This window comes from Perognathus longimembris, chromosome 12 (genome assembly GCF_023159225.1).
Source record: "Perognathus longimembris pacificus isolate PPM17 chromosome 12, ASM2315922v1, whole genome shotgun sequence".
Taxonomy (NCBI): Eukaryota; Metazoa; Chordata; class Mammalia; order Rodentia; family Heteromyidae; genus Perognathus; species Perognathus longimembris.
The window spans coordinates 2,136,908-2,151,756 of record NC_063172.1 but is presented as its reverse complement, the minus strand read 5'-3'; the positions used below and the strand labels follow the sequence as shown (position 1 = coordinate 2,151,756).

The 14,849-nt window shown below is 57.0% G+C and overlaps 1 protein-coding gene across 3 annotated transcripts in view; it reads right to left on the bottom strand.

The window, feature by feature from the left end:
* Slc45a4 (solute carrier family 45 member 4) overlaps nucleotides 1-14,849 on the bottom strand; it is a 60,344-nt gene that overhangs the window by 13,205 nt on the left and 32,290 nt on the right. For 2 of the 3 annotated variants that reach the window (XM_048358442.1, XM_048358443.1), the window contains exon 2: nucleotides 6,000-6,624. In XM_048358442.1, the coding sequence (XP_048214399.1) occupies nucleotides 6,000-6,243 (244 nt within the window). In that variant the 5' untranslated portion in view covers nucleotides 6,244-6,624. Of the gene's footprint in view, nucleotides 1-5,999; nucleotides 6,886-14,849 lie in introns of those variants that run through there. The other variant, XM_048358445.1, reaches the window with a different exon arrangement.

Here is a 14,849-nt window from a genome sequence, read left to right as displayed (position 1 = left end):
GTGCTGGGGAGATCCGCAGCGGCCCCCGCGGGCCACCTGGTCCTCGAGCAGCTGCAGCAGAAACCTGAGATGGCCCGACACGCTTCGGGCTCTGTGCTGCCTCCACGCGGGCCGGGCGGCTTCATTCCGGGCCCACCCACCCCCTTTCCGGACACGGCAGCGACTCTCCCCGCGTGCACCGGCACGGCTGTCCCCGTGGACGGCCCGCCCCCACAGCCGGCCCTCCTGAGCGCGGAGGGACCGGCGCACCGGGTGCTTCCACGAGGCCCTCAAGGTGAACTCTGCCTCACCTCCAGCCAAGGCCAGACGAGAGTGCAGGTGACACGCGGACGCCGCGCTGGGCTTCTCAAGGTCACCGTGGGGTGGGATGCCCTGACCTGCGACAAGCAAGGAGGGGCACTGCCTGACCCCGTGGGGCCCGCTGCCGATCCCGAGCACCTGAGGAAGGCGGGCGAGCGCTGGGGGAGGGCCACTGGCGGCAGCAGAGGAGCACAGGGCGAGGGGGCGTGGAGCCGCCGCGCGAGGCCGCCAGGCTCGGCTGGGAACGGGGAAGTGTGTGGGGCTCAGCCCCAGCACGGCAAGAGGAAGACGGGCAGGCACCGCCCCAACTTCCTGCGCAAGCTCCCTTCTTTGTGAAGGGAAGGAACAGAATACTGCTTCTGAACCTCTCTAGACAGGAGGGCGCCCAGCCAGCTCCACCACCTTTGCCCAGGGCCCAGACAGTAGTAGTGCCCAGCACACACAGCCCCTCCACCCTGGCCAGGGGAGCGGGGGAGGGCCGGGTTCCCACTCACTCCTTCCCCTCCCGAGAACCTGCCCAGGCCAACGCGCGAGCCCCGAGCTTCGGGCTGCCCCTCGACCTCCACAGCAGGCAGGTGCTCGGTGAGGAGAATAGCCTGATTCCTTGGGAAAGACGACTAGTGACATTGTTTGTAAAGTACAAGGATCTGAAGGAAAGGCAAGGAAACCCACACTTCCCAACCCAAACAACATTGTGCACAAGCAGCTGACCACTGTTTCCAGCGCTGCCTTTCTCTCCGAGCACTGCACCCCGGCCCTCCCGGTGGGTCGGCCCACCCTCGGGGTCAAATGGTGAAAAAGGAAAAGCTCCGGGTAGGAAGCCTGTGGGTGCCCCACAACACCGGGCCTCTCTGGGCCGGGCACGGGGCTGGGCGTGCTAGCCCGGCCCTCACACGGGGTGTGGAGTGCAGCAGGGCAGAGATGATTCTAACTTAAGAGCTCTTTCTGCCAAGAAGGAAACGGTCTGAGCTCTGGGGTCTGATTTCCCTTCCTTCCCTTGATTTCTGAAATTAAGTTTGTGCGGCTCAGTGACCGCATGCTTTCCTGACACACAATGAGGCACTGGTTTGATTCCCAGCACCACAAAGACAAAGAATGTTAGCTGGGGGAGGGAGGCTTCTTGCTGTCCAGGCTGGTCTTGAACTTCTAGACTCAAGCAATCCTCCCCTGACTCCTGAGAGGCTAGGACCATGCAGAAGTGTGCACCCAACCAAAATACACAAGACAAAAATACAAAATCTGTTTTGGGGGAGCTCTGGGCCTGACACTCAAACCACACGCGTGCTACGCGGGTGCTCTACAACCGAGCTGCACCTCCAGCCTTGATTCACAGGTAAACAAAGCAAAGGCTGTTTGGCGCCTCCGGACAGGCCCAGATCAGCTCCCGGGTATCACCCGGGGCCCTTGAAAGGCGTGGGGGGCGCTGTGGGAACAGGGTGTGCGCCTTCTGCAGGACCACAGTGTCCCCCAACCTGGCCAGGCCTCTGCGCTCCACCCAGGCCCCAGTGCCCAGCCGTCACCATGGTGCCACGGCATGCATGTCAGTGTGCAAGCACACTCACCTACTTTTAGGGCCACTCTAATGCAGACACAGACACGTTTCTCAGTTCTCCCCAGAGGCCTGCCGTGGAGAGAGAGAGAGACAGACAGACAGACAGACAGACAGACAGACAGACAGACAGACAGACACCCCATTACTGGGGCGTAAGTCAAGGCCTGACACTTGCTAGGCAGGCACTCTAAACTTAAGCCAAGTCCCCAGCAGCAACAGATGCTCCGCCGCTTGCACCCAACCATTACCCAGGTGTCTCAAGTGCAGGGGGCAAGGAGCTCCCCCGCCCAGGAGGTGAGCGGACAGTGTGCACAGGCCCGGTGTCCCCCGGCGGTGGCTCAGCGCCAGGCTGCCGCACTAGCCGATCGGCACCCTGTTCCTGGCCATCACCCGTCCCCAAGTGACCTGGGAGTGGGGGTCCCACGTGAAGAAGAAAGGGGGGCATCCAGTGACCACTCAGGAAGCTGCCTCAGAGTCAGGTGTGGTGTGTTTAACCCAAGGGCCATTTACAAGGTGATGCAGCAGCTTTGTTCCTCTGCCCCGGCCACCCCTGGGGATAGAGGACAAATCTGACTCCCCCACGGGTAGATCCCAGGACACCCCTGCCGGCTCCTCGGTGCCACGGTCGGGCCTTCAAGAGGATGGAGCAGGCGGAGCAGGTAGGATCCCACGCTAACCCAGCTCATTCATGAGTCAAGCCCAGAGAACAAGAGGCACCCTTTTCCTCCGTTATCTCCTCTTCCTTTTCCCTTGAGAGTACTTTCTGAGCCAAGAGGGAAACAATAAACGGGAATGGAAGGCGGGACTTCTCCTTCCCAAGGGAAAACCGCGACATGGGAACAAAGCACGGGAGGGCGCCCCACAGGGTCCGGCCTGGTGACTCAGCCGGCTGGCTCTTCACGGGGACGTTCTCACAGGGCTGGGGGCGGCTTCTCAACCTTCCTCTAGAAGGGTGGACCAGGGCAGCGGCGCTCACTGGGCACTGTGGAAAACGACTGCCCCCCCGCCCCCCCCCCCCCGGTTGGACCAAGGCAGGAGAGGTGCTCACTGGGCACTGTGGAAAATTAACTATGCAACTGGTGGGTGGGAATGGGAGGGAAAAACTGGGAGAGAGCGAGGGAAGGGAGCGACTGTCTAACAAGCAATGGACTCATTACCTGACTTCCGTAACGGTAACCCCTCGGCACATCGCCTTTACAATAACAATAAGAAGGCCCCCATGGCCTTCTGCCCCCTACGGTGATGGCACAGAGGTGGCATGGGCGCCTGCCACCCGCCACGGAAGGTGGGCGGCACACAGACCTCCCAAGCTCGGCGCCTCTGCTCTCCCCAAGGGGCTGCCATGTACCAAGGCCTCCATGAGCTGGCGCCACGCCATGGGACCTGAGGACCCGTCTCCCCTCCTCAGCAGCGCAGTGGCAGGGTCTTACCACTGAAACCATGCTAGCCCTAGGATTGGCCACCCCTACTTCAAACTTGGAGCCCGGGTCTGAGATACCATACGCCCTTAAGAGTCTTTCCCAAGTTAGAGCTGAAATGCACTGGGATGTGACAAATGCTACAGGACTGTAGATTGGCGCGCACGGTGAGGTCAAAAGAGGGTAGGTACTCTTAGGGCAGAATCACCACGGTGCAGTGCCCAAGTCCTCTTCACCTTTGTATAAAATAACATACATGCTGAAGTGAATGCCAGGTATGGAAACAAGCCTTGAGTTCTTTACCTTTTGATGATTCTGTCTTCTTTACCTTATGCATGATGTGTTCAAGTGTACGTCTTTGGAAGGACCGGGGGGGAGGAAGGCACAGAACTCAAGGGGAAAAGGGTGAAAAAGTGCAGCAGTGGAGCCCACTGGCCACGGGTGGAAGTGAACTCTACAACTCGTGGGTGGGGACCGGAGGGAGGGGCTGGAGAGAAGGAGGGAAGGGGAGACACTGTGCGAAAGGAAGTATGTAACTGCAATCCCTCTGCGCATCACCTCTACAATAACAATAAAGCACTTTTTTTTTTTTTTTTTTTTGGCCAGTCCTGGGCCTTGGACTCAGGGCCTGAGCACTGTCCCTGGCTTCTTCCCGCTCAAGGCTAGCACTCTGCCACTTGAGCCACAGCACAGCTTCTGGCCGTTTTCTGTATATGTGGTGCTGGGGAATCGAACCTAGGGCCTCATGTATCCGAGGCAGGCACTCTTGCCACTAGGCTATATCCCCAGCCCCAATAAAGCACGTTTTAAAAAAAAGTATTTTCTAAAAGTTGAACTATTCAACGAATGGTTGAAATTTGGAGCCTAGTGAAAGGAGTAAGGAAGCAAGAAGCAGAGGATCTGAAGGGAAGAGAGCCTCATGCAGGACAGCCAGGGGCGCCCGGCAGGACCTGTCACCCAGCAGATGTGAGGCTCCCGTCAGTCCCCTGCCTCTCCACCTCCCCGCCCCCTGCACGCGCACGCGCACACGCACGCACATGCGGACGAAGGGAGCATTTCCTCCCCGCCACGCGCAGCCTGACAGATGCTGGAGGAGCGGTGTAAAGGGCAGCTCTCGGATCTAATGTGGAGTCAGCTTAAGGTCTGTTGGGATGCTAAGAGACAGACACAAAGATGCTTGACTAAGAGATGCTCCACGTAGGAGCCAGGAGCAACCGGGACAGAACCTGGGTGCCTTGGAGACGAGCGGGAGATGCTTCGCTGTGCGCTTGCAGGCAGCTGATGAACGGAGTGGAAACACTGTGGAGTTCGGAACACAGCGCTGGCAGGTGAGCCCTCCCCCCCCGCAGGAGGGCCTGGGGAGGGCGGGCGGGCACCCCATAGGCCGGGCCAGGGCTGCTCTCCCTCCAGCTGGGTGGACTGTCCCTGCTTCCCAGCACCCTGCTCCCCTCCCCGGCCTTCCTGGTCCCCAGCATGCGGAAGGAGCACTCTCCACAACACATCCGCCTCCTCTCTCCCGTCACGGGCTCCTCCAACACCAGCGCAGACAATGCCGCTGCCCGGAGCTCACCAGGGGCAACGGAGAGGGAGCCCGCTGCCGGGCTCAGCGGGCAGCAAGAGCAAGCACCCATCCCCCAGGGCGGAGACGGCAGCCCCAAAGCGTCTGGGAAGCGTCTGGGTTGGGCAGACACAGCCGGATTTCCACTCTAAGACCAGAGAACAACGAGGTGACCTGCCGCTCCTATGCGCTGAGCACCCGCCCTGGAGCTCCTTCAGATGATGCGAAAATTAGGCAAAACATATGAGATTTATACACTGCCAGCTACAAAACATCACTGGGAGAAATTAGAAAAAGCCGTATTAAGGAGACATGCCACAACCAAATATTGGAGGGCTTAATAATATTACAATTCTCTTTAATCCTCACTGCAGTTTTTTAAAAAAGCTTTTCCATAGAAATTGGTAATTCTAAAATGCATATGGAAATGTGACCGGCTGAGATAACCACAAGAGGAACTCAAGTAGAGGAATCAGTTTCCTAATTCAAGGATGCTCCACCCAGCTAGGCGAGGTATCACCGCCCTGGCACATGCATGGCAGAGCGCCACTGACAACACAGACTCACAGGTGGGAGTAGCGCAGGCCAATAGGGGCCACGGAATTCACTCAGTGGGAAAGGGCGGTTCTTTTGAAAAGGGATGAAACAACTGGGCTGCAGGCACATGCAAGGGAGAGGAACTCCTAATTCGCATTATATACACAAATTAATTCAAGACGCATTAGATCTAAAACTGTAAAACCTCTTGAAGAACGTCTAAGAGAAAAAACCCATAACCTTGGCCTCAGCAGCTCTAAAGCTTACTGTATAAAGAATAAAGGGAAACACCGATAGGCCAAATTTCATCAAAGTTTAAAACTTCTTTTTGAAAGATACTGACAAGGAAAACCACAGGACCGGGGAAACGTGTGTACACGTGAGCACATGGTGAGCACTTCCCACAGGGTGGAGGAGGGCTGGCGGCTGCCATGGCTCGCCGGGCCGGGCCGTCAGTGCTGCTCCATCCTGCCCTCCACGTTCAGCGATGCTCTGCCCAAGCTTGCGATTTGACAGCAACATGGGAGGACAGGCCTTCCGTGCTGGGCCGCACGGGCCGGGGGAGAAAAGGGCAGGGCAGGACCCTGTGTCTGGGCCACTCGGCCCCAGCCCCGCCCACAAGAGGCGCACTTACCAATCTGTAACAGTACAGGTGTGACCAGCGCTGTTTCCATGGCGTAGCAGAACTCCCTGCCGAACATCACCGCCCCGTGCATCACCCAAAGACGCACGGGGATCCTGTCGATGGACCCCTCGCTGATGGTCTCGTCGCGGTTCTCCGCCTCCGTGTCTCCGGGTTTCTGCGGGTCTGGCAGGGGCACGGGCAACTCCTGAACTTGCATAGATTCTGAGTCGGCATTCTGCGGAGCCATTTTCATTACCACCAAAAATATATATATATTTATTCTATCTATATAAATAATACTATCATCTCTCTTCAGTGATAAATTAAGACGTCTTCTTGTTCTGCTTCAGGTGCGCGTGCCCTCCTCGGCAAGTGACACTTATATTCCTCCTTGTACTTCTCACAATCGCAGGAGACGTGCAGCAAAACAGAAGGGATTTTGGTTGGACTGTAAACATATGGCTTGCTGGCTCACTGTGAGTTAGAGTTAAAAATCCATAAGTGCCACTCAGTTAATACCAGTTTCGTCATCATGACTGTGGAGGCGCGGCAGGCACTTCTCTTGCTACAGAGAGGTGGGAAGGTGACACACACAGGAGGTGCTTGGTGAATCCCCATCGAGTGGCTGGAGGATCTGCAAGACAGGAGAGACAACCCGGCAGAGTCAGGTGCGGCCTCGGCGCGCTGCTGCTCCCGGCTGCCCCCCGGGGGCTCCGGCCTCTCTAGACTCTCGGCCCTGGCTGGTGTGTCTGTGACCCTGGCTCATGGGAAGTTTAGTCCTGGGGATGGATATGCATGGGACTGGCAAGGGAGGCAGAGCAGACACGAACGCTTGGCCAAGGCTAATTCCATCACCTCTGTCTGTCAGGTGCACGCACCAGGAGCGCCCTTCCTGGCCGGCGGCATGGTGGTGGTGCGGAAAGGTGGAGGTGGTGGAGGCTGAAAGAGAAGCGCAGGAAGGACTCTTTGGTCAGCACCTGGACCTTGGAAGGAAGGTGGAAGAGGGGAGATAGGTGAAGAAGGGCTGCGCAGTGGGAAATTCAGAGTCTGTCCTGACACTGGGTCTCTGTCAGCCTCTCCGGCAGTGGGCTGGTTAGAATACACACTGGTGATCACGTGGAGCTACAGGCCCTGTGGAGTGGGAAGGATGCTCATCCATGCCAAACAATGCCTCTAACGCGGAGTCCACAGACCCCCAGGGGGCGAGGGAGCCCATAGCACCAGTCCTAAAATCTGCTCCAACCGTGCCGGAGCAGCCAGCTCGGGACCGGTCTCCACCCAGACAAACACACCGCAATAAAGTAACCAGCCCCAGCCCCTTCGGAATGCCCTGGGCAGCTGGGCGTGGTGACAGGTGCTGCAGTCCCACCACTCGGGAGGCTGAGGCAGGAGGCTTCTGAGGCCAGTCTGGGCTCACATCTTGTTGCAAAATACAAAAAGGAGGGGAGGGGAGGAAGGGAAAGGAAGGGAGGGGATATAAAAGGAGAAATGCTCTAAGAGAGTGAGGGCAGTGGTCCCTAACACAAGGTAGGACCTGGGTTGTGTGGCACCCCATCTTCTTCTGGAGGTGGGTCTCCAAATACTGGGCTCCACCGCAGTGCTTTAAAGGAAGGACTGAGAGCCCGCACTGGTGCTCACATCGTGCATTAAGGCAGGTCTAGGGGCTGATAGCTTAATGGAAAAATTTCAACTGCTTTTGATAAAATGTTTCTAGTAATAACCACTTCACCAAAGATGAACTCTTACTTAGCCACGCCCTCCCTGGGAGAGAGGACAGAAACGTCTCCATTCTTCCCTCCCAGTCCCCAAAGGGCAGGGATAGCACAGCTTCACAGACAATCACCCGGCTGTCCCATCCCCGCTCTTGCTACCTCCACCGTCAGCTGAGCCGAGTCCCCGTAGTCCAGGCCCCTGAAATGCTTCCACCACACCACTGTCCTTTACCCTGCCAGCTTCTCCGCCACAGCAGGCCCTAAACTGTGGCCCGCCTGCAATCTTCCTTCCAAAGACCTTATTGCAGAATTGCTTCCCACTGGGGAAGACCCAAGGAGGACACCTCCCTCACCCCACACCCCAGATCCAAGGAGGACACCCCACTCACTCCACACCCCAGATCCAAGGAGAATACACCACTTACTTATGTCCTCATCCTTGTCTTTACTGAATCATTGCTGAAACCCTGTTGATACCACACCACAGTGGTTGTCATTTTACTGCCTTCTCCCACCTGACCAGAGGGGATTCCCAGGAAACACAGCCACAGGCCTGTGATGGAACAGCGGCCACTCACTGTACAAGAAATCCTAACAACATCATTACGAAGAGCAAACCCTTTCCTCGGTCCAGCCAACCCTCCGTCCCACCCTGTTGCTGTCCTGGGAGACTGACTCTGAAAAGAAGACCAAGCCTCAGCTCCAAGGCACATTTCAGCAACAGCTAAAAACCAGGCAGTAGACAAGCAGACCTGAGCTACTCCACGGCAGTGTCCTCAGCCAGGGGCAAATCCAACGGTCACGGCTGGAGGAAGAGTTGGTCTAGGAAAGCTGCCCAGCACCCCCTGTGCATACCACAGCCCTGAAGCACAGAGTGTCTGGCCTCGAAGGCCAATAGTCGAAAAGCCGAGACAGTCTGCTCTAAGGTTTTGCGCCAAAGTGCTCAAGTCCTTGGTTCTGAATGTTCTGAACCAGTCTACCAGGCAAGACGTGGCTAGTTTTCCCACCAAGGTACATGGTAATGGCTTAGGCTCTGAGTCACGTACAGTCTGCGCTGGGGATGCTCCTGTCTGGTTGCTTTGTGACCACTCTTAAAGTGTGAAAACTAGCTGGGCGTCGGTGGCTCACACCTGTAATCCTAGCCACTCAGAAGGCTGAGATCTGAGGATCAAAGCCAGCTCCAATTAACTACCAAAAACCCACAAGTTGCGCCGTGGCTCAGATGGTAGAACACTAGCCTTAAGCAAAAAAGCTCAGAGACAGCACTCGGGTCCTGAGTCTGTCAGGTCTCAGGAATGTCGTGTGTGCATTAGCACATGCACACACACGTACGCACACCAGCCTGCTGGTCAGTCCAGCCAATCCAGGGCTCAGAGCTGGGTCGCTGGGTGAGTGTGCCAACCTGTGCCCTGGACGGGGGTGAGGGAGCAGCTTCCTTTGTAGCTGTTCAGATGGGAGGGCTGCCAGGCTCCCAGCACCCACCCAACCTGGCCCCGCCCCCCAGGGGCAAGCCACGTGCTGGCAGAGAGGCAGCCCGAGGACGGCTGCTGGAAGGGGTGCTGCAGACTGGCCAGCCCTGCTCTCCCCCAGCACAGCTGTTCCTAAGCAGCTTTGTGGGAAGGCTTGCTGGGAGTCAGCAACGTGCAGTGGTTCCTGTACAGAGCGTGGCCTCTGGCCACAGCCGCCTTCAGGCCTATGGGGTTGGCTTCAGCTGTTTGGGAAAGGCCAGAGTTTGTGTGTGTGTGTGTGTGTGTGTGTGTGTGTGTGTGTGTGTATGTGTGTGTGTGTGTGCGCCATAGCAGTGGAAGTGTGTGAAGAAGCGGGTTCCAGGCAGGGCACTGTGGAGTCTTCTGATAAAATGTCTGGACTTGGCCGGCTGTGGGGCAGGGAGCACCCCAGGCACTGTGTGTGTGTGTGTGTGTGTGTGTGTGTGTGTGAGCACACACACACACTTGGGGCTGTGCGCTAGGTGCGGCCTCTGAGGCAAAGGGCCTGCTCCCTCTTCAGATGGGAGCCCCTGGGGGGAAGGGCCCCACAGCAGCGGCACCTAAGGCCCTTGGAGGCGCTGCCAGGGGATTTGGCCTCCCTCAACTGGGTTCTCTCGGCCCCTCCCCACCCCTGGCCTCGTGGTGGGACTGGACTCAGCCAAGCCCAGTGAAGTGAGGAGCTGCATGAGCGGGTGAGGACGCCCAGCTGTCTGCCCTGGGAAGCTATTCCCACCCTGATCGGCCATGAGCCGCGAGCTGGGGGCAGCACAGCTCACAGGCCCCTGAAGTCCTTGTGAAGTGAACGGTGTGCATGCGGCGTGGCTGCCTCCCTTTCTGGAGCAGCACACCGAGGGCACACACGGACAGACTTCACGTGGCACGCTGGCTGTCGATACTGATGCCAGTGACATGCACCTTCAGGGTCGTTCTTATGTAAAAGCCTGCCCGCGTCCCTTGCCTCTGAGAAGTCACCTCCGGGACACTGGGTGGAGGTGCTCCTACCACGGAAGTGATGTCCACCACAGGCCGGGCGGAGCTGAGGCTAACTGCCAGGACAGAACCAACCTGCTCATCCTCAGGTGCCTGAGGTTTGGTTTGAGCCATCGGTACAGTCACAGGCCCAAATCCAATTTTTTGCAAAGCTCTGGGGAGAGGGGCACAGAATAACATACAAAATTAAGCTTACATATCTTACTCCCCCAAAAAAGGTCACAGCACCTCATGGAGGACTAAATACGGGGACCTAGGATCTAGACAGAGCTGCAGAGGGAGGGAGATGAGGGAAGCCTGCATTCTCAAAGGAGGGCTAGCGGCTCCAGCTGGCACGTGACCACCGTGGACACTTCTGCTTTGGAGCAGAGGTCAAAGGATGGGTGCCTAAGACCACAGGGTCAGGGAAGAAGGGTCAGCAACTGGACACATCCCAGAGTATTACAAGGGTGTGCTGCATAAAGACTTGGGTCAGAAAATACAGAACCTGCTACGGGGTACGTGACAGGGTTGGCTTCCCATGGAAAACCATGCGGATGATTTTAGACCTGATCTATATTCTCACACTTGGCGTGAGGTAAAGGTGCCTTTTCATCTTTTCTTGGCAGCCACTGGGAGCTTTGTAGGGCTGGTGCCCCCCACGTGCCTTACCACACACCAGGTTGTGATGCTCGGGGCTCTTCCCCGCTCCCCACAGGTGTTCACTCGCGTCCGACACACCTGCTGTCAGCAGCTGCAGCCGGAGAGGGGCAGCCTCTGCGGGCTCAGCACTGGCTCGCCACCTCCGTCCCGCGCAGCATTTCCCGAACTACCCTCCCATGTCCCAGGAACTTAAGGAGCGAGTGGAAGTAGGGCAGGGTGCCCAGCTCGGGGACGCCAAAACGTCCTTGGTATTTTTATGAGATTCCATTAATTTTACAAACCGGCACAGAGAGTGCTGATTGTAAGGTCCGCCCGGGAGGGCTCCATGCAGATGCCCCCCCACCTGGCTAAGTCTCCACCCAGTTACCTGGGTAACCCACATACCTGGAGGCAGTTCCTCCCCCTTCCCCGGGGTCCCATCCTAACCCCCCTGCAGGGTCGCCCCTTCTCTCCAGCCAGGCATCACCTGGGCCGCAGGCCAGCAGCAGTTTGGTAATAAACTTTCTCTCCTGCCTGAATACCGCGTGGCGGTCTCCTTTATTGGTTACCTACTGTAAAAACCTAACCCTGCTCTCCAACACAGCTGTGTCCTGTTGTCTTCTCTGCTGTCCAGGCCGCCCTACCTCCCAGGGCTCAGCAGGAGGCCAACATGGCTTCTGCACACTTCCTTGTTTCTTCCAGGCAAACGTCTGACCACCAGGCCATGTCCTTGCCCGGGGTCTGCGCCTCCAACCTCTTCATCTCTCGTCGTGGTCACACTAAACAGACTTTCTCTTTCCTTGTATTTTTAACTGGTCAGTAGACATTAGGCAATCGTTGCCCATTTACTCTAGTTCCTGAGTCCCTCCCCAGCTCATTTTTATTTTCATGTTTTAATTTGTAATCTAATCCTTGTGTCTGAGAATAGACAAAACTATAAACTGACAGCAAGTCTCCTATCCACTACCAAAACATGGAGGGCCCCACACGAAGCTGATGGTAGATGGTGCCCCCAAGCTCACAGGCAGAGAGAGCGCTGAAGACGTGTGGTCTTGTCCTCCAGACTGAAGGCAAGCTCAGGGCTCGTTTGGGGACTTGGGCAAAGCTCGCGTGGCACAGGGCTGTGCCTCTCCTGGGCACCCTGACCTGGAGGGTTCAGACTCTCCTTTCCGCAGCCACCTCCCCCACCCCATCTCTGGCGTCTCATCAGAGATGGAAAGGTAGGAAGCCATGAGAAGAAAAGGAAGAAGCCAGAGGGGCAGGGCTGGCGCCCGTGGGGTCAGCACGTGCCCATCAACTGACCTCGGCGGGCGTCCTCGCGGGGCACGTCTACAGTTCCCTGAAGGAAGCCTGACGCGTGGCGGGGCCCGTGCACGTTACAGGCTTCCTCTGAAGGACCCCGTGGAAAGCTCCTGAGCCACAGCAGGACGCCCCGTGGGAAGCGCAGGGAAGGACAGCCTGCTCTGGCTCCGGCTCCAGGCAGACAGTCCTGCATTCCTGAGCGCCCCCTCTGGGCCGCTGAGAACATGGAAAAGCAAGGACCTCTCCAGCTTCTGCCCCGCTCAGGCTGCCAGCGAGGGGTCCCGCACAGGTTTTCCCCAGCAAAGAAAAGCCCGTGGCCTTGGAGCCTCCTCCAGCAACGCGGAGCACTCAGACAACACACCACGTTGTTAGATCTGCAGATGCACTCAGACAAGTGCAATGACCATTGTTCCGACCAACAACTTCCTCTATTGTCCTGTTTCTAATTCGAGGGGGACGGATGCCAAGACACGTGACTTCCTTCAAGCTGTTGTGTGGGAATGCCGGCCGTGCACCAGTCTCCTCAAAAAGGTAATGGACAGTGACCGCTGACTAGCCCTCCACGCCCGGGCAGTGACTGCTCCCTGGCACCCCGCGCCCGGCTGCGAGCTTTAGGCGGGCGCATCGTCCCAGTACTCAATGGCAACACGAGCTTGGCAGAGGAGGATCTGACGGGCACTGGCAACCCACGCCGCCCTTACAGTGAGCCCACGGCCACGCAGACACGCTGCGCACGTGCGCAGTCCTATGCTCCACAGCCCGCACACGTGCTCCTGTACACACTCCCACACGCATGCACACGCACAAAGCACACGCACGAGGGGGCACCCACGTGAAGTAAGGACTCTGAGTGATGACGACACTAGTTCCAGGAAAGGGCACCCACCATGTGCTACAGGGTTCTTACAGGGCTGATGGGGGGGGCTGTGTGTACTCAGGGGGAGTACAGGAACTCTCGGTACTGTCCTTTCCATTTTGCTACAAATCTAAAAGTGTTCTAAAAGGTAACGCTTATTAAGCTTTTGAAAATCCATCAACTATCATTATATTCAAAGTAAGTAAGTAGTCTGATGACATACCTAGAAACAACTAAAAGGAAACGGAGGTCCAGAACTAACAAGGAGGCACAGGACAGCTGCACAGTGGCCAGCGTTCACTTGGCTCACACGGGTGACAGGTCAGGTGTGGACTTCTCCACCCCTGGGTGCTAAGCGGGTCACTTGTAGAAAGGGCACCCCTAGTTCAAGACATAACAAACACAAATTAGGCATGTGATTCTGTGGTCTCCCCAGAATTGTCACTGTTGATGAGGAGCAAAAACCGTTTTGCTAAAAATAAAAAAATTTTCCCCTGTGCTGTGTGTAACTGGAACTCAGGGCCTTGTGCTCTCACTCAGTTTTTTCATTCACAGCTGGTCCTCTACCACTTGAGTCACATCTCTACATCCAGCCTTTTGCTGGTTAACTGGGGAGTCTCTTGCTGAGCCTGTCCAGGCTGGTTTTGTTTTGTTTTTGTTACCAGTCCTGGGGCTTGAACTCGGGGCCTGAGCACTGTCCCTGGCTTCTTTTTGCTCAAGGCTAGCACTCTGCCTCTTGAGCCACAGCGCCACTTCCAGCTTTTTTCTATCTATGTGGTGCTGAGGAATCGAACCCAGGGCTTCATGTATACGAGATGAGCACTCTACCACTGGGCCCTATTCCCAGCCCTCCAGGCTGGTTTTGAAGTGAGATCCTCAGCTCCTCAGCAGCTCCTGAGTAACTAGGATTATAAGGTGGGAGCCGCCAACACCCAGCTTTCTTTATTCTTCCCCCAGTACTGAGGTTTGAACTCAGGGCTTCAAGCTCATCAACCGCACTACCACCTGAGCCACACCCCCTGTCACAGACTGTCAAGGACACTTTAGCCGTGGACTTGTGACATCCCTCATACCTGCCCCGACTCCAGTTCACTCAGCTTGTGGACCTGGAGGTGGAGGAGGCCGGGGTAGGGTGGTGAGGGCTGGATGTGTCTGCCTTTCAAGCATAAATAAAACAGGGCCCACAGGGACTTCCAGGTACCCTCGTGCCAAGAGGGAGCCCTTCAGGGTCTCCATTGCTAAGAGTGGTAGGAGTCCTGCCTGTCCCTCCTGCAGAACCAGTTATGTGGCGTCTCCACACCCCGCTGCAAGATGGGAGCCGGCTGCGGACAGAGCTGTGACCTGCCACCTGGGTTCAGCAGAGCTGAGCTCATGGAGCCATCTCTCCCCCAACACAAACCCCAGGCAGGGTGCCACAGGGGACCCATGGACGCCAGCCTCGTGGAAAGGCTGAGCCCCTCTGGGCACAGCACGCCCGCTTCCCCTACACATCAGTGAGCCCAGCCTTTTACTGCCCGGGAACCTGGGGTTCTGTGGTGAAGGTGAGCCTGCTGGCTCACGTGCATGCACACACGCACGCACACACACACACACACACACGCACACACCTATACTAGACGGCCCTGCACACTTACAGACTTGGCCAGTGTCTCTTTAAACCTTTTCATGGATTCCCTTGTCTGCCACAAAGATGGCTAGGAAGGCTGCTAAGGCTGGCAGGGAAATCCTCAGAGCACCAAGGCCAGAATCTCACCTGGAGTTCACCTGCGACTTGTCCATCAGCTCACCTGGGGTCATAGTTGAGGTCCTGTGGGGCCCTGTCTTCCAGTCACTCAGAATCCTACAATGCCCACCACCTGTTTGACTTTGTCCCACACCACCTGGCCCCAGC